Here is a 13028-nt window from a genome sequence, read left to right as displayed (position 1 = left end):
TAGTATGCATTCCTTTTATTTAAAAAGTTGTCCTAATAGTGCATGTTGCACCTATACAAAAGAATCTTTACACTGTCCACACACAGGTATATAAGGGCTCCAACAGCTGCCACAGGTCTCGGATAGATCACGTGCTAACGCAGCGTTCTTGCTACGTGGCATTTAGGTGGAGGGGATGGGGCAGAAGTCAGCAGTACTGGGAACTCTTGGCAAGTGGAATGTGTGTCCCCTTCAGGGACAGAAAGACCCCTGCCAATCCTAGATCCATTTGGGGAGAGGAGTAGGGATAAAGTCTGTAGGAAGAGCACCAGTGTCACAACAGGAAGATTACCAGGCTGGAGCAGTATTGGCCAAACGTCTCATGCGCCTAGGAGGGAGAGAAAGAGGTACAGTAAGTGCTGTGTTACAGTCATGTGAAATCTTATTAAAACCAACGCTTTTGGGGAGACTGCTGCAGCTTTGTGAACTCTGTAAACAGGTTTATTGCCTAGACAGACTTCCTTGGTCACCTGAGAGTGCCCCTGTTGATAAGGCTAAGACACTATTTTCAGAACAGCTTTTAGGGCACTTTTGCTGATTAACTTGGATTGAACTGATCACTACTGAAAACTATCCAACCAGCCATGGCTAAGAAGCAAAATAATTATGAATCTTAATCAGCAGTAAAAACATCCTGGTAAAGAGCTGAGCCAGCATATTTACTGTTCCCACAATGTATCTTTTGGAGACATTCTAGCAGTTCATTTTTATCTGCCAGGAGCAATTTCACCAAGTAGGAGCAAGTGCTCTCAACTGCTTGTCAAACATCACTTAGCAGGTCTCTGGTGGGCAGAGCTCCTCCTGGAATCACAACAGTGCTCCCCCACGCTGGCAAACAGGTCAGCATCAGTCAGGCTGGAGCTGGGAGCTTGCCCATTCCTACATCAAACAGCACTTTACCCTACATAAAAGGAAGCCTTGTGGCAGGATTCTAGGTAGCATAACAGTGCATGAAACTCCAATATTTTTGATGAATGCCTTCCTATAGGAACAAATCCCCCTGCACAAGCAGAGAGCCCAAGGGAAAATAAAAAAAAAAAAAAAAAAAAGGAAACGTTGCTTCAAGCAGGAGATGGTGAAAGTAGAGATTTAAATGTTTGTGGAGCAAGGTGCTAACAGTTTAATATCCTGAAGCTAAAGGGATATGAGTTTCTGTTGTGGTGCGCAAGTTTGAAATCCTGCCAGTTGGCTCTCAGCAGAGAAAGACAAACATCAAAGCTTTTAACTTCTGTCTTAAGAGACAGGCCAGAAAGAGAACTGTCTGAACGAGTGGCAGCACCTTGTATTTCTGTCCTGGTCTCTGATCTTCTTCTCCATCTCGGCATCTGTGAGGGTTTCCAGAAGAGGGCACCACTGGTCAGCATCCCCCGTGTTGCGAATAGCAATTTCCACAGTCGGCAAAGGGTTCTCGCTGCATGGCAGGGCAGAAGGCAACAAAGGAACATCCATCAGCGGTCCCAGAGCACTCCTCTGGGTTACCAGCCCAGATGCAAGACACAAGGACAACAGAGCGTCATTTACAAGGTTTCAGGCTCAAGCATTCATTCTTAGCACTGCATAGTACAGTCTGGTTCCCAGGAGCACATGAAGGGCTGATGGTTACAATCTTGTGGAGCCTGAAGTTTCTGGGAAACCAACTATGACCATCTCCTTTCACCACCGGAGAGGGGTTTGTCAAAGCAACCATGGCTGACGCAGTTCTCTCCCGCAAAGGCCATTACGTAACTGGCTGACAGTGTTCAAACCCAATTAAGCACAGGCAAAGTTCATACCGGTTTATTAGCGCTGGGAGCACTTCTCCCAGAGCAGCAGCTGAGCAGAGACTGTTAACAGGGCTCTTGGTCTAGCTTTGCCTTTCTGCAACTCTGACTTCCTAGGTGTAGTTTGCGTAGCACACCCCTGACAGCTCTTCCCTGGCAAAAGTCTGTCTTTCTGGGAGCCTGGTGGGATGGGAGCCTGATGGGAACAAACATCGTTCTCCCAACTGCCATGGAAAGGGTCATCTTTTAGGACCTGCTGTTGCAACCAGAGGCTGTGGCTACTCCCTGCACAAGTAAAGAAACACCAGGCTCTGTCCCAGATCACAAGATCTGCTCCTCAGACATCTCTCTGCCCTGACCAGCTGTATTATCACATGCACAAAAATATTTACTGCTTCACTAGCTACTTTTCAGTAAAAGTCAACAGGAACTGACTAGGAGTAGCTTCCCAAATATTGACGGTGGAGCCGGAAGCCCAGCATAAATACAGAGGAGCCTCAGAATGTAAATGTTTGCTTTGAATTCTAGAAAGCAGCTCAGCCTGAGCTGCAGGAAGTGTGTGTGTGAGAGAAGCCCTCCGGCAGGTGTGCACACACATCTGGCCACCTCCACAGAGACATGCCTCCCTCCACAGGATTTCAGCACTCATGGGCAGCCCTCTCATTCCCCCAGGAACTCAAATGCTAATCGCCACGGGAACAGACAACATCTGCATCAAAGCTATTAATCTAGAATAACAACTCTTCAAAGTAATGCTACAATGAAAAATTAATCCAGTGCCTTTGGTATCTGATCCTGGGAGGAAGCTTTAGTCAAATCTACTTCCAGTACTGCTGACATCCACTAAGCAACACTCAAAACCAGGAATTTCATCTTAGCCCCAGATTGCTACACGTTCCACGCTAAATGCTAGATCTTAACTGGCTTTTTTGACTTGATAGCATGGTCTCTACCTCATTTACTATGCTTAACACTGAGCACCCACTAGAATTAAATGTGGGTTGGAAACCCAGCCTCATGCACATAACTTAATTGCTAGCCAACTCAGATACCACATTCCTTTAGCAAAAAATCAGAGATAAACTGAAAAAATTCTCCCTCATCTCTCATCTACATCTCACCCAAAGTAAGACAGCTCCTCCTCCCGTTATTTTCTGATGAAAAGGACAGTGCTGCTGGCAGAATGACTGAAATGCACTGTCAGCTGCAAGATTCCCAGTGGAGCAAGACACTCCCTCTGTTAGGGTGCAGGCCTCTGGCAGTAGTGTCATGGGCATGCCAACAGGGCAGGGAAACATCTTATTTTGGAAAAGGTGACTCCTCAGGCACATAGGTTTGGTGTGTGACAGAACCTGTGCCATCATTCAGGTCTCGAAGGCAAAACTCTGGCTATGAAGTGCTGTTTGCTGCCACTGGAAACCGTACCGAGGGGGAATCATCATAGCACACCATCCCCCTGAAAATCCCATAAGCATCAGTTAACTGTCTGCTTCCAGTCCTGCCCCTTCCATTGGGCTTTCAGGCTCTCCTTGTTCTGCACAGAGCAGGCCATCTGAAAGAACTGCCCTGGCTTTCATCAACTAGAAGACAGTTTCATCTCTCCCTCAGATGATTAAGAGGCACATGACTTCTCAAACCCCCAGTCCCTCGACATACTAAGTAAGGTTCTTTTGATACATCTAAAGCAGACCCTTTCTTACATCAGTGGAATGACTTTGGAGCAACCACCACTCCTGTGGTTTGGGAATTCAGGAACTAACTAACCACAGAACCCAAATATCATTAATCACTGTAAGGTTTCAAAAGTACTCCTTTGCTGGAAGGAAAAAGGGAACAGGAGGACATGTTTTTACTATGACACAAAACGAGGTTTAAATTAGATGGTTTTTCTTCCCTGAACAGCTCATGTCTACGTACTTTGTTCTGTTGCGGTTCCCTTCCTAGTTTTCGATTCTTCCCCTTACAATATTGCCACAGTCTAAAGAAGGCCTGAAATCCACCTGTTTGAAGTACCCCTAAAAGGAAGCACTCTTGAATAACCATGGCCAGATACATGTTTTTAAAGAGAATACCGTGAAGTTGGCATTAATATATCTGAGCGAGCCTGGGCAGCACTGACTAAAACTTTACTTGCTGCAAGTTTCAGAGACCAATAGGAAGCAAAAGGAGAAATGAACCCCCTTCACAACAGTTAACGTGTACACAGATTACTTTCTTAACTCTGATATCTGCAATACATGGAGAAGCACAGGAAGGAGGGAGAGCATTTAGTGTCCACTAAATGTGGACAAAGCCTGCCTCCGACACACCAAGTGGCAAGAATTAGGGACAAATGCCCTGTGGTCTGGGAGGCAGTATGCTAAAAAGTTGTCAAAGTAAATTAACTGGGAATGTAAATAAATTGTGAGTAGAAAAGAGGGCTTCCTGGCCAGCATGGTGTGAACAGGGCCACCTCTCTTCTTCAAGGAAGGTATGAAGAAGAAAGCTCAAACTCCTGGGAATGCTCAGGCAACAAGGAGTCCTACTAAACCTTATGGAAATGAACTCGCTCCCTGCCGTAAGCTAGCTTAAACTATAGACTAAAGTCTACTTCACACTGGCTCCAAGAGCTGCACCTACCAGCAGGGACACTTTTACTCTCTGCTACTGCAGGCCACAATGCAGACAGTGCTAGCTCACTTCTGTCATAATACACTCAGGAGCAGGGGAGAAGAGGCAGTACTACAGGTATCAGATTCCTATCTACCACCCTCCAAGTTCCCATAATTTCTCAGGAATGCACACTCATTGTTCCGTTGTTACAGTTGGATACGGTCCCATGCTGGATCTGCAAATATCAGTCAGCTGTCATGGATGTTAAGGTAGAAGTCACCTCCCCACCTCCATAAGCAGAAAGGACATCAGCAGGACGGACACACAGTCCAACAGTTTCAGTAGAAGAGTTTAATTCCCATGTGGTAAGGGGTGCCTTTCCATTTTCTAATATGAACCACTCTGGGGATCATTTTAGAACCAAGTAGTTGCTGTGGAAGATTTTCAGGATAAAAATAACCTCCAGAGGAAGCAGAGTGAAACTAGTGGAAGAGCAGCTGTTCCAGAGCAGATCAGTGCCCGTTTTCCACAGAAGGCTGACCAGACAGGAAACCTTCGGATGGAGGAGGAGGAAGGAGCAGAGCTCAATGGCAGCAGCCAGCTGCCTCACAGCCTCCACCTCCTCCTTGCTTACCCCCACACCAACTACTCATTGCCCTCTCCCTGAGGTAGGACAGGGCTGGGCGTGTTTCCCTTTGCTGCCCAGGCAGGTCATCCTGCTTCCTTGAACTGACCTCTACAAAACTTCTGTCAACAGTACCATTCCCTCACCTCTGCAAATACATCATTTGCTGAACTCTCAAACTTCCTTGACTGTCACCATGACCTGAACTCAAAAAAAAACAAAACAGAAAAACCACAGCGCACATTAAGGGATACTTACAACCTGCAGACTCAGCAACATGCTGAGGATAACATCAGTACAGTAACTCACCACAGAACACTGCACAGCACAACTGGAAACGATTATCATTAGGAGACAAGTTACAAAGCTGACTAATCAAACCTGACACTGCTGCATTCCAGCTGTGAGAAGGCCCTATGATCAAGCCAATTTTAACATCAGCCGGGGTAGAGAGCTACAGTTTGAATCAATCTTAGCTCAAAACACCAAAGCTTGAGACAGCGGATGGCCCAAGTTAGGCAAAGCCAACAAAACAGAAATGTATCCGGGGCTCATCGTCATCACGAGCATGCTTTAGAAGAGGGAGACGCAAGGTATTCAGTCACTGTTAATTACAACAGACTTTCATTCTGCAGCAAAAGCTGACATTTCATCAATATTTGGTCCTGAAATTTATTACACCCAACAGGAGAAGATTCCTGAGCACAAGCACAAAAAATTGTAAGGAGGACAGAATGGGTGCAAGCCATAAGGACCAATTTCAAATGAAGCTTTCTGCATCAGGTCAGCTGTTCTAAGATTCACTGGTGCTAATACCCGTGAAGTACAAACACACACCCACAGCCATACTAGGAAGATGACAGTTCTGTACCTGAAGGCGTATGTCTTCTGATGCCAACTCAGCTGTCCCCGGATGCTGTAGGCAATAGTTGTGACAAACTCCCCACCCAGGCCAAGCTCTGAGCACAGCTTCAAGGCAAACTTCTCTGGTGAATTCTCCTTCTCTGACATGTCCCACTCGAACTGGTCTACAAGGGAGATGTTCCCTACATGGATGTTTAGCTGGAGACAAGGGACAAAACATGTCATTTGTTTCCATTCTCACAATAGTTTGTCAAAGGTCATTTAACTGAGGAGGCAGAGGCTGGAGAAGCAGAGCGGTAACTCCTAGTTCACTGCATCTGCGGAGCTCCTTAACTGAATTCTTAATTCCAGCAGCATTAAGACAACTCGGCTTTGCTCACCAAGGTTCAGTTCTTCCAAAAGAACATGACAATGCTTTAACTGAACTATTTCATCATCTCAGGGGCTACTAGCACATGAATGTTTAATAATCTGCCACCTTGGTTCTGTTCTCAATACAAAGGACAAAATGCAATCTGGATGCAGGACTGGAATTAAGAGCCCCTTTGCTCCAAGGGAAGCCTTTGTACTCTTACTCCCCCATAACATAACTAGAGAAACCCAAATGGTTCAGCTCTCTGTATTACCTTAATAATAACTCGTTGGTCTGACTGATCTTCTAGGATACTGTCAGTTGGGTATGACTCAATCTGTTGTCGGATGGCAGAGGCAATAGCAGGGACAAAGGTCAGAGGATTCAAATCCAGGTCATCGCAAAGAATCTCAGAGAACATTTCTGGGGTCATTAGCTTTTCTGATACAGAACAAGAATGAACAGAAACTGTTAACTTTCTCAGAAATCAATGTCTGCCACTTACAGAATGCACAAAATTAATCCCACAGTGTGACAAAGGGAATTCCAAATGCATCACCTTTTGTATCAGGTTTGTAAGGACATGCACACCAACATAGGGACTTAAAGCCTTCTTTACTTGCTCCACGGAGACAACGTAGCTATGGTCTAATAATCCACATACATAAAGGAGCCATACACATTAACTGTTCTGTATTTAAAGTATCTCAGCTAACAGAATAGTCTTGGACCACTGAGCTGATGAACTGGGTCAGGAGAATATGCCAGTTAAACTCTTCAGAATACATGTGTCCAGGAATGACTGCAACCCATGGAAGTGGCAGAGCATTCACTAAGAGACATGAGAGCTGAATACAGTCCAAAGTGGGAGAGCTTTAAAGCTTTATGTATACGGGGCAAGGACACGCACACTCATGCTTGTTCTCTCTTCATATTTGGTGATGGATACAACTATCTCTCTCCAGCCTCATGAAACTCTCCTTCCTACATACCATTCATGTTCCACGTAAACGCATCTCTGAGTTTCTGCCCATCAATTTCCATATCAAGTCTGATTGGAACCAGAACCTCCGGCTGGGATGCATTCTCATGGATCACTGCTGGGTCATGGTCATCAAAGCTAATACGAAGAGCAACAACACAGTACATGCAACTAGCACATCTGGCATACATAGAGGGATGGCAATGTTTGTCAGAAGCAATCCCCACACTACAAGTCCCCGATCAGTCTTTTGACAGACTCCTCAATGCAAGCTTACAGGCCTGTGGCAGCCAAAAGTTTATCACCTTTTATTACATCTATCATAATACATTCCTGCAAATAAAACACGGAAGCTTTCCAGGATTACATTTATCTTGGTGTCCTCGACTTTTATAATAGAAAATAAAAGTTAGTCATGAGCCACAGCAGCATTTTCCATTAAATAAATTAGATCAAAGTTACTGGAATATGTCAGTGAGAGGCAGCCTGTCCTTCACAGAGAGGGTGTGCAGGCTCCTCAAATGACAACTGCTCAGCACATCAACAGAAAGTAGAAAGAACTCATCACGAAAAGAATGAACCATTTTCCTGACAAAAGGAAAGCCTCCTCTCTGAGCCATGGCTGGCCGCTCTAAGGAAGAGCCTCAAGACATACAGTTTAACTAAGAACCTCCAAATTAGCGACCAGTAGGTCTTTTGTCAGTTAGAGATAAATCACAACATTATATTAACTCATCAGCACTACCCCAGCACCATGTCATTTTGGTAACAGTTTCCACTTTTCAGAAGCAGGAAGCTGTCTTACCACAGAGGGAATGTTCTCTTCTTATCCCTGCCCATGCGATTTCTGTTAATTGTTGTTGAGCATGGCACTGCATCCAGGTGATGAGAGCTGTTGGGCAGGGTTGGCACCCACTGGTTGTTCCTCTTTGCCTTCTGTTCCCTAAAGAAGGAGACTGCATGTTAAACTGCAGACCCTGAGCACCACTGCTGCTACCGAAGGAATGGTATCATTTTAAACTTCAGTGAGCTCCTGCTATTTTACTCTGGAACCCTCAACAATATTGTTCCACTGAGAACCCATGTTCCACGCTAGCCTCTGGGAAGCCTATTCTCCAGCTCACAATTATTCATCAGATATGAATCCAGGTGCACCATTATAAATACTAGGTTCGTACTTGGATGTTCTATCTATACTTTATAAAAGGACTGCTGAGAAAAGCAAGGTCTCCAGAAGACAGTACGTGCAGAGAGTGTGTTCTGCAAAACATCTGTTACAGCTCGAATGCAGTAATTGCAAGATGAGCTGTATCATCAAACACTTATGTTTTTCTTCCTGTTGTATGTGGGCAGTAACCCAATCCTTACACTCTGGAGATCTTCATTTGCCCAACACTGCAAACGACTGTTAGCACAGACTGGCAAGCACCCCCCTGCCCAATGGCCTGAGTTTATGCAATTTCTTGTGCTTCCTGCCCAAGCTGACATCTTCCAGGCAGCTCTGTTCTGATCTTGGCCCTCACCGACACTGGTTACCTGAGGTAGGTAGGAGGTTCTGTGCTGATAGACACCGCCTTGTATTTCTCATCGTTTCCATCCAAGATCTCTTCCACTTCAGAGGCCTTTAACAGTGTCACACTAGTGGCTAATGTTGTATAGCCATGATCTATTACCAGGAAAGATGCCAATAATTAACATAGAAAAGTACTACATAGCAATTAATATATTAATAGGCTGCATAGTGAAGAGCCCTCCCTGATGCTGCAGGAGGGACTAAAATAGGTTACCAAGCAGTACAAGTGTGTGCCCCAAAAGTCCTTTGGGCTTCGTTTATCTTCTCATAGACACTTAATTTTCGAGAAAGGTTTTGACATGGCATTTTGTACACATGGGATAAAAGGAGATGACAAAACTTTCCACTGTCATTTCTGAGCTGCCAGAAGCCTCCACCCTCCCTCACACACCAGGATGCTCTGCTACTGGGGTAGATTACTTGAACTGGAGTGACCAGAAGCCCAGCCACAGTGCCTGGCACTAAAGAAATACAATTGGGTTTTGACATCCATCTAAACAGCAGGAATAAACGTGACTTTCTTGGGAGCAGGGGTGAAATGTCTTAGTTAATACATAGCAATCCCCACCACATCGCCTAGAAAAGAAATACAATTCACAAGACAAAAGCAGTATGACACCCTGGAATGGTCACATAGTGATAGACCCAAGATCTGCAAAAGGCATCAATATCTCTTTACCTTGTACAGCTTCCTTGCTTATACTCTATTAAAAACATCTTTCATTTGGACTAAGAGTCAAGACACAGGGAGGGTTAGAATTACATGACCTTCCCTCAGGTATTACCACTGGATGAACCTCATTCTTCCAGGGTGCAACTTATTTACAGACTCAAGTAAATTTCATAACAGAAATTATCAAAGATGGAAACAAACACTACAAAAATGAAACCTCAGAAAAAAGTAGTCCTTAAATCCTCATAATTATTAGATAAACTTTAAATCCAACATGCTTCTACTTAAGGAGAGGAAGAGAAGAACAATTCTTTCCTACCCTGAGTTGCCCTTTGCAATCACATGATTTAGCCCTGCACACCTACATCTGCCAAAATGATGTAAAATCTCTTCCACAGCTTTCTGGGAGGAAAAGCCCAGAAAAAAAAAAATCCTCAGTGAACTTAAAGGTTGGAAATAGAAAGTCAATGATCAACAGAAAAGCTGATAAGACTTGGGAAAGGGGGAGAAACCTCAGGACAGCTCTTGCTGAATTACAGAGACCACCTGCATTTGAGAGTCCCATTAGGGTTCTGAGAAAGAAGAGTTAAGCATGTGATCAGGATGCACAATTAGGGCAACCACAGGGAGAGATCAGAGGAAGAGGATTAGACATTAATATATATAGTAATAGCACCAAAGGTCACAGCTGAGATTGTTCCTCTAGCACAGCTAAGAATAACAAGCAGATAAGACTTACATCTTCTGGGACTGTGAGACCGCTGATTTTCTGTTGGGGGAAAAAAAAAAAAAAGAAAACAAAGCAACAGGTCAGCAGGATACTTGGAGGAAAGAGACATAAGTCCAGAATGAACCATTTATTTTTATTATGCTTTAGTCTGAAGAGTGTACAAGTCTAAAGAGTGTACAAGTCATGTTGCTAAGAAATTTAACTGCTTGTTATTAGTCCCCCACCAAAAATAATACTGAGGCAGCTGTATTCTCACTGTGGCAGTCACATCAGTGGCAATACACAACAAATTCTGGGAGGCATAAACATTCAGTCCCTGCAAAAAGCAGTTACACAAAGACACACATTTTCAATGGGGCATCCTTGCAACATTCCTGCCTATCTGACAGAAGAGACAAAGATGCCCCTCTTTGCCTGTAAAAGTCTCTTCTGAAATACGGTATTGATTTTCAGAAGTGGCTTTTGCTTTGTGATGAATGCAGCCAACCCCAGGAAAGCCATGATGGATGTTTCCATTTTAGAACGTTTTTGATCAGTTGATGTTTGTTGCCAGGCTGAACCAGAAGTTACCAGTGCCACCACTGCAGAGTGCTCCATCACTGGGGCAATCTGAAGTGATTTGCAGAGCCCTCAAGGTACAAAGCCTCTGAATCGCCAGAGACGGTTTTTCAAGGCAAGTTTCAGATAAACGTTACTGGGAACGTTTACTCATCTTCTCACCATGTGAAGAGGCCACTATCTTCTTCCTTTCTTCCACTGTGGCTAGTCGCCTCCAGAGCGAGGGATATCTCTTGTACAGGGAACCCCGAAACATACGCAAGTAGTTCCCCACCTACAAAAGAAAAGTGAAGACATGGCCTAGTGTTCCAGTATGGCCTGGTATTCCATTTAGGAGATTTTTAGCAGAAGATGAAACAAATTCAGCTCTTTGTAATGATAAGAGGGACCTCCTAAGAAGGTTTTTTTTTGTTGTTTTTCGTGATAGACTGACTGCACCGGGTCTGGCATCATATACCGCTGCAATTTTTGCAGCAATAGAGAAAACAAAGTTTTTATCAGCACTTATTTCACTAGTCTGATACAAAAAAACTCCCATCCGTTGACAATAAACTGTTTAGTGGGAAAAAAAACCTCCATTCATTTTCATGTATTTTTGAACAACCTAATCTTTCTTTACTTCAATGTCTGTTTCAATGCACAATGCTCAACAGGAATTAAATCAAATCAGATACCCAGATCTCCAACAGTTATCATCTTTACTTTGAACCCCTGTGCCATCTAGACTTTGCTCGAATACAGCAAATGCCCAGAGACTTGTATTTTGTTTTAAATCCTTTGAACATGTAAAATGTGATCACTGCCAATAATCCTCTTTCAAATTTACTGAACACCTGTAAAGCAGTTCCATTCTTCCTGGCACAAGATCTTCACCTGTGCTGAAGGCTACTGCAGGACTTGCTGAACAACAGAACTATTTCTAGACTCTAAAATCAATTTTTAAGACTGGCAGTAGTACACTGGCAGACTGCCACACAATAAGGTCTTTATTCTTTGTTTGACAAGACTCATTTTGATCTTAACATCTACTTTCAGGTAATTTTTAATCGTATCTGTTGCTCTACAGTGCTCATCAATGGACAGAAACTAATGATAGATAAAAAAGGCAACCCTTTTCCTCCTTCCATGTGTCTGGTATGACAGTCTCACAGATTAGCTGACTGCGGTTACAGTTCTTCTTTCAAATCTTACATTTCACATGAGAATGTGAAGGGCCTTCAGCCGTTGCTCAACCTGTACAGCTGGCAATTTAACTTACCCAATATTTCCTTTTTCGCACCAAGTAGGGGGCTAAAACATTTTTTCCAGTTTCCAACTGTGGTCACTTCCCTGGTGCTGAAGCACCAGTGTTTCTTGCTTCAGTAAGGCTCGTCTTCAGGGAGGCAGAGCAGCCTCTCAGCGTGAGCGAACGGTGTCAGCATATACACCGGGTGCTAAAATGCTGCACCCTGGCATGTGTTGGCAAGACTCATTTGCACAAGGCTGAAGGAGCCGCGCTGGCTGATTTTGGTGTTGTTACTAAGCACAAAGGCCTAGATGGGGACTTAATTACCTCACAGCATGTGAAATAATCCAAAACTCCGAACAAGCGTGCTACAAAAATTCCTAAGGCGAGTATGGGGGAGCGAGGCCTCAGGCTGCGATCAGGCGAGGACCCAGCCTCTACGTACTCGTCGTTCGGATCTCCAAGAGCCGCCCTTACTGGGAGCACTGGTCCCAGCACGGCTGAGGCTCTCGGGCAGAGCCCACCGTCCGGCCCCCAAGCAGAGCCCGGGCCCCCGCCGCGCCCGCAGGCGGGGAAGGGCCGAGGGGACCCGCAGGGGCTGGAAGGCCGCTGCCCCCCCCCCCCCGACAGGACTCCCCTCAGCCCCTTCCCCACCCTGAGCCCGGCCCGGCGCCCCGCTACCCCCGCAGCCTCCCCCCGGGCCCTCTTCCCGCCCCGGGGCCGCCGTTGACGCGCGGGGCCGCACCTCGGAGCCGATCATGTAGAACTCGCCGTCCTCCTCCAGCTGGAACTTGACGGGCTTCTGCCCGAAGGTCTTGCTCAGCGCCATCATCATCATCGCGGCGGCGGGAGGGGGGCGGCGGGAGCGCCCGGCGTCCTGAGGGGGGGCCCGAGGCGGCGGCGGCAGCAGCAGCAGCAGCGAGGGGAAAGACGACGGGCGGCGCCGCGGCCTACTCCAGCCGCCGCTCCGCGCATGCGCCGCCGCGTCCCGCCCTCCCGCGGTCCCGCCTGAGGGGAGGATGGCGACGGGCGGGCAGCGGTTAGAAAAGAGGCGT

The 13028-nt window shown here is 45.7% G+C and overlaps 1 protein-coding gene across 1 annotated transcript; it reads right to left on the bottom strand.

The window, feature by feature from the left end:
* SMARCB1 (SWI/SNF related, matrix associated, actin dependent regulator of chromatin, subfamily b, member 1) lies at positions 1–12948 on the bottom strand. The gene is made up of 10 exons (XM_030024683.2): positions 12719–12948; positions 10911–11022; positions 10200–10229; positions 8751–8880; positions 8020–8157; positions 7225–7352; positions 6507–6673; positions 5888–6078; positions 1319–1450; positions 1–367 (listed from the first exon to the last, which is right to left on the bottom strand). Exons 1-10 carry the CDS (start codon positions 12809–12811, stop codon positions 328–330), a joined length of 1161 nt encoding a protein of 386 aa, XP_029880543.1. The 5' UTR covers positions 12812–12948; the 3' UTR covers positions 1–327.
* Between the last annotated feature and the right edge of the window lie 80 nt (positions 12949–13028).

The sequence above is a fragment of the Aquila chrysaetos genome, chromosome 9, assembly GCF_900496995.4.
Source record: "Aquila chrysaetos chrysaetos chromosome 9, bAquChr1.4, whole genome shotgun sequence".
Classification (NCBI taxonomy): domain Eukaryota; kingdom Metazoa; phylum Chordata; class Aves; order Accipitriformes; family Accipitridae; genus Aquila; species Aquila chrysaetos.
The sequence above is the reverse complement of the archived record's forward strand: the minus strand, read 5'-3'. Positions and strand labels throughout refer to the sequence as shown.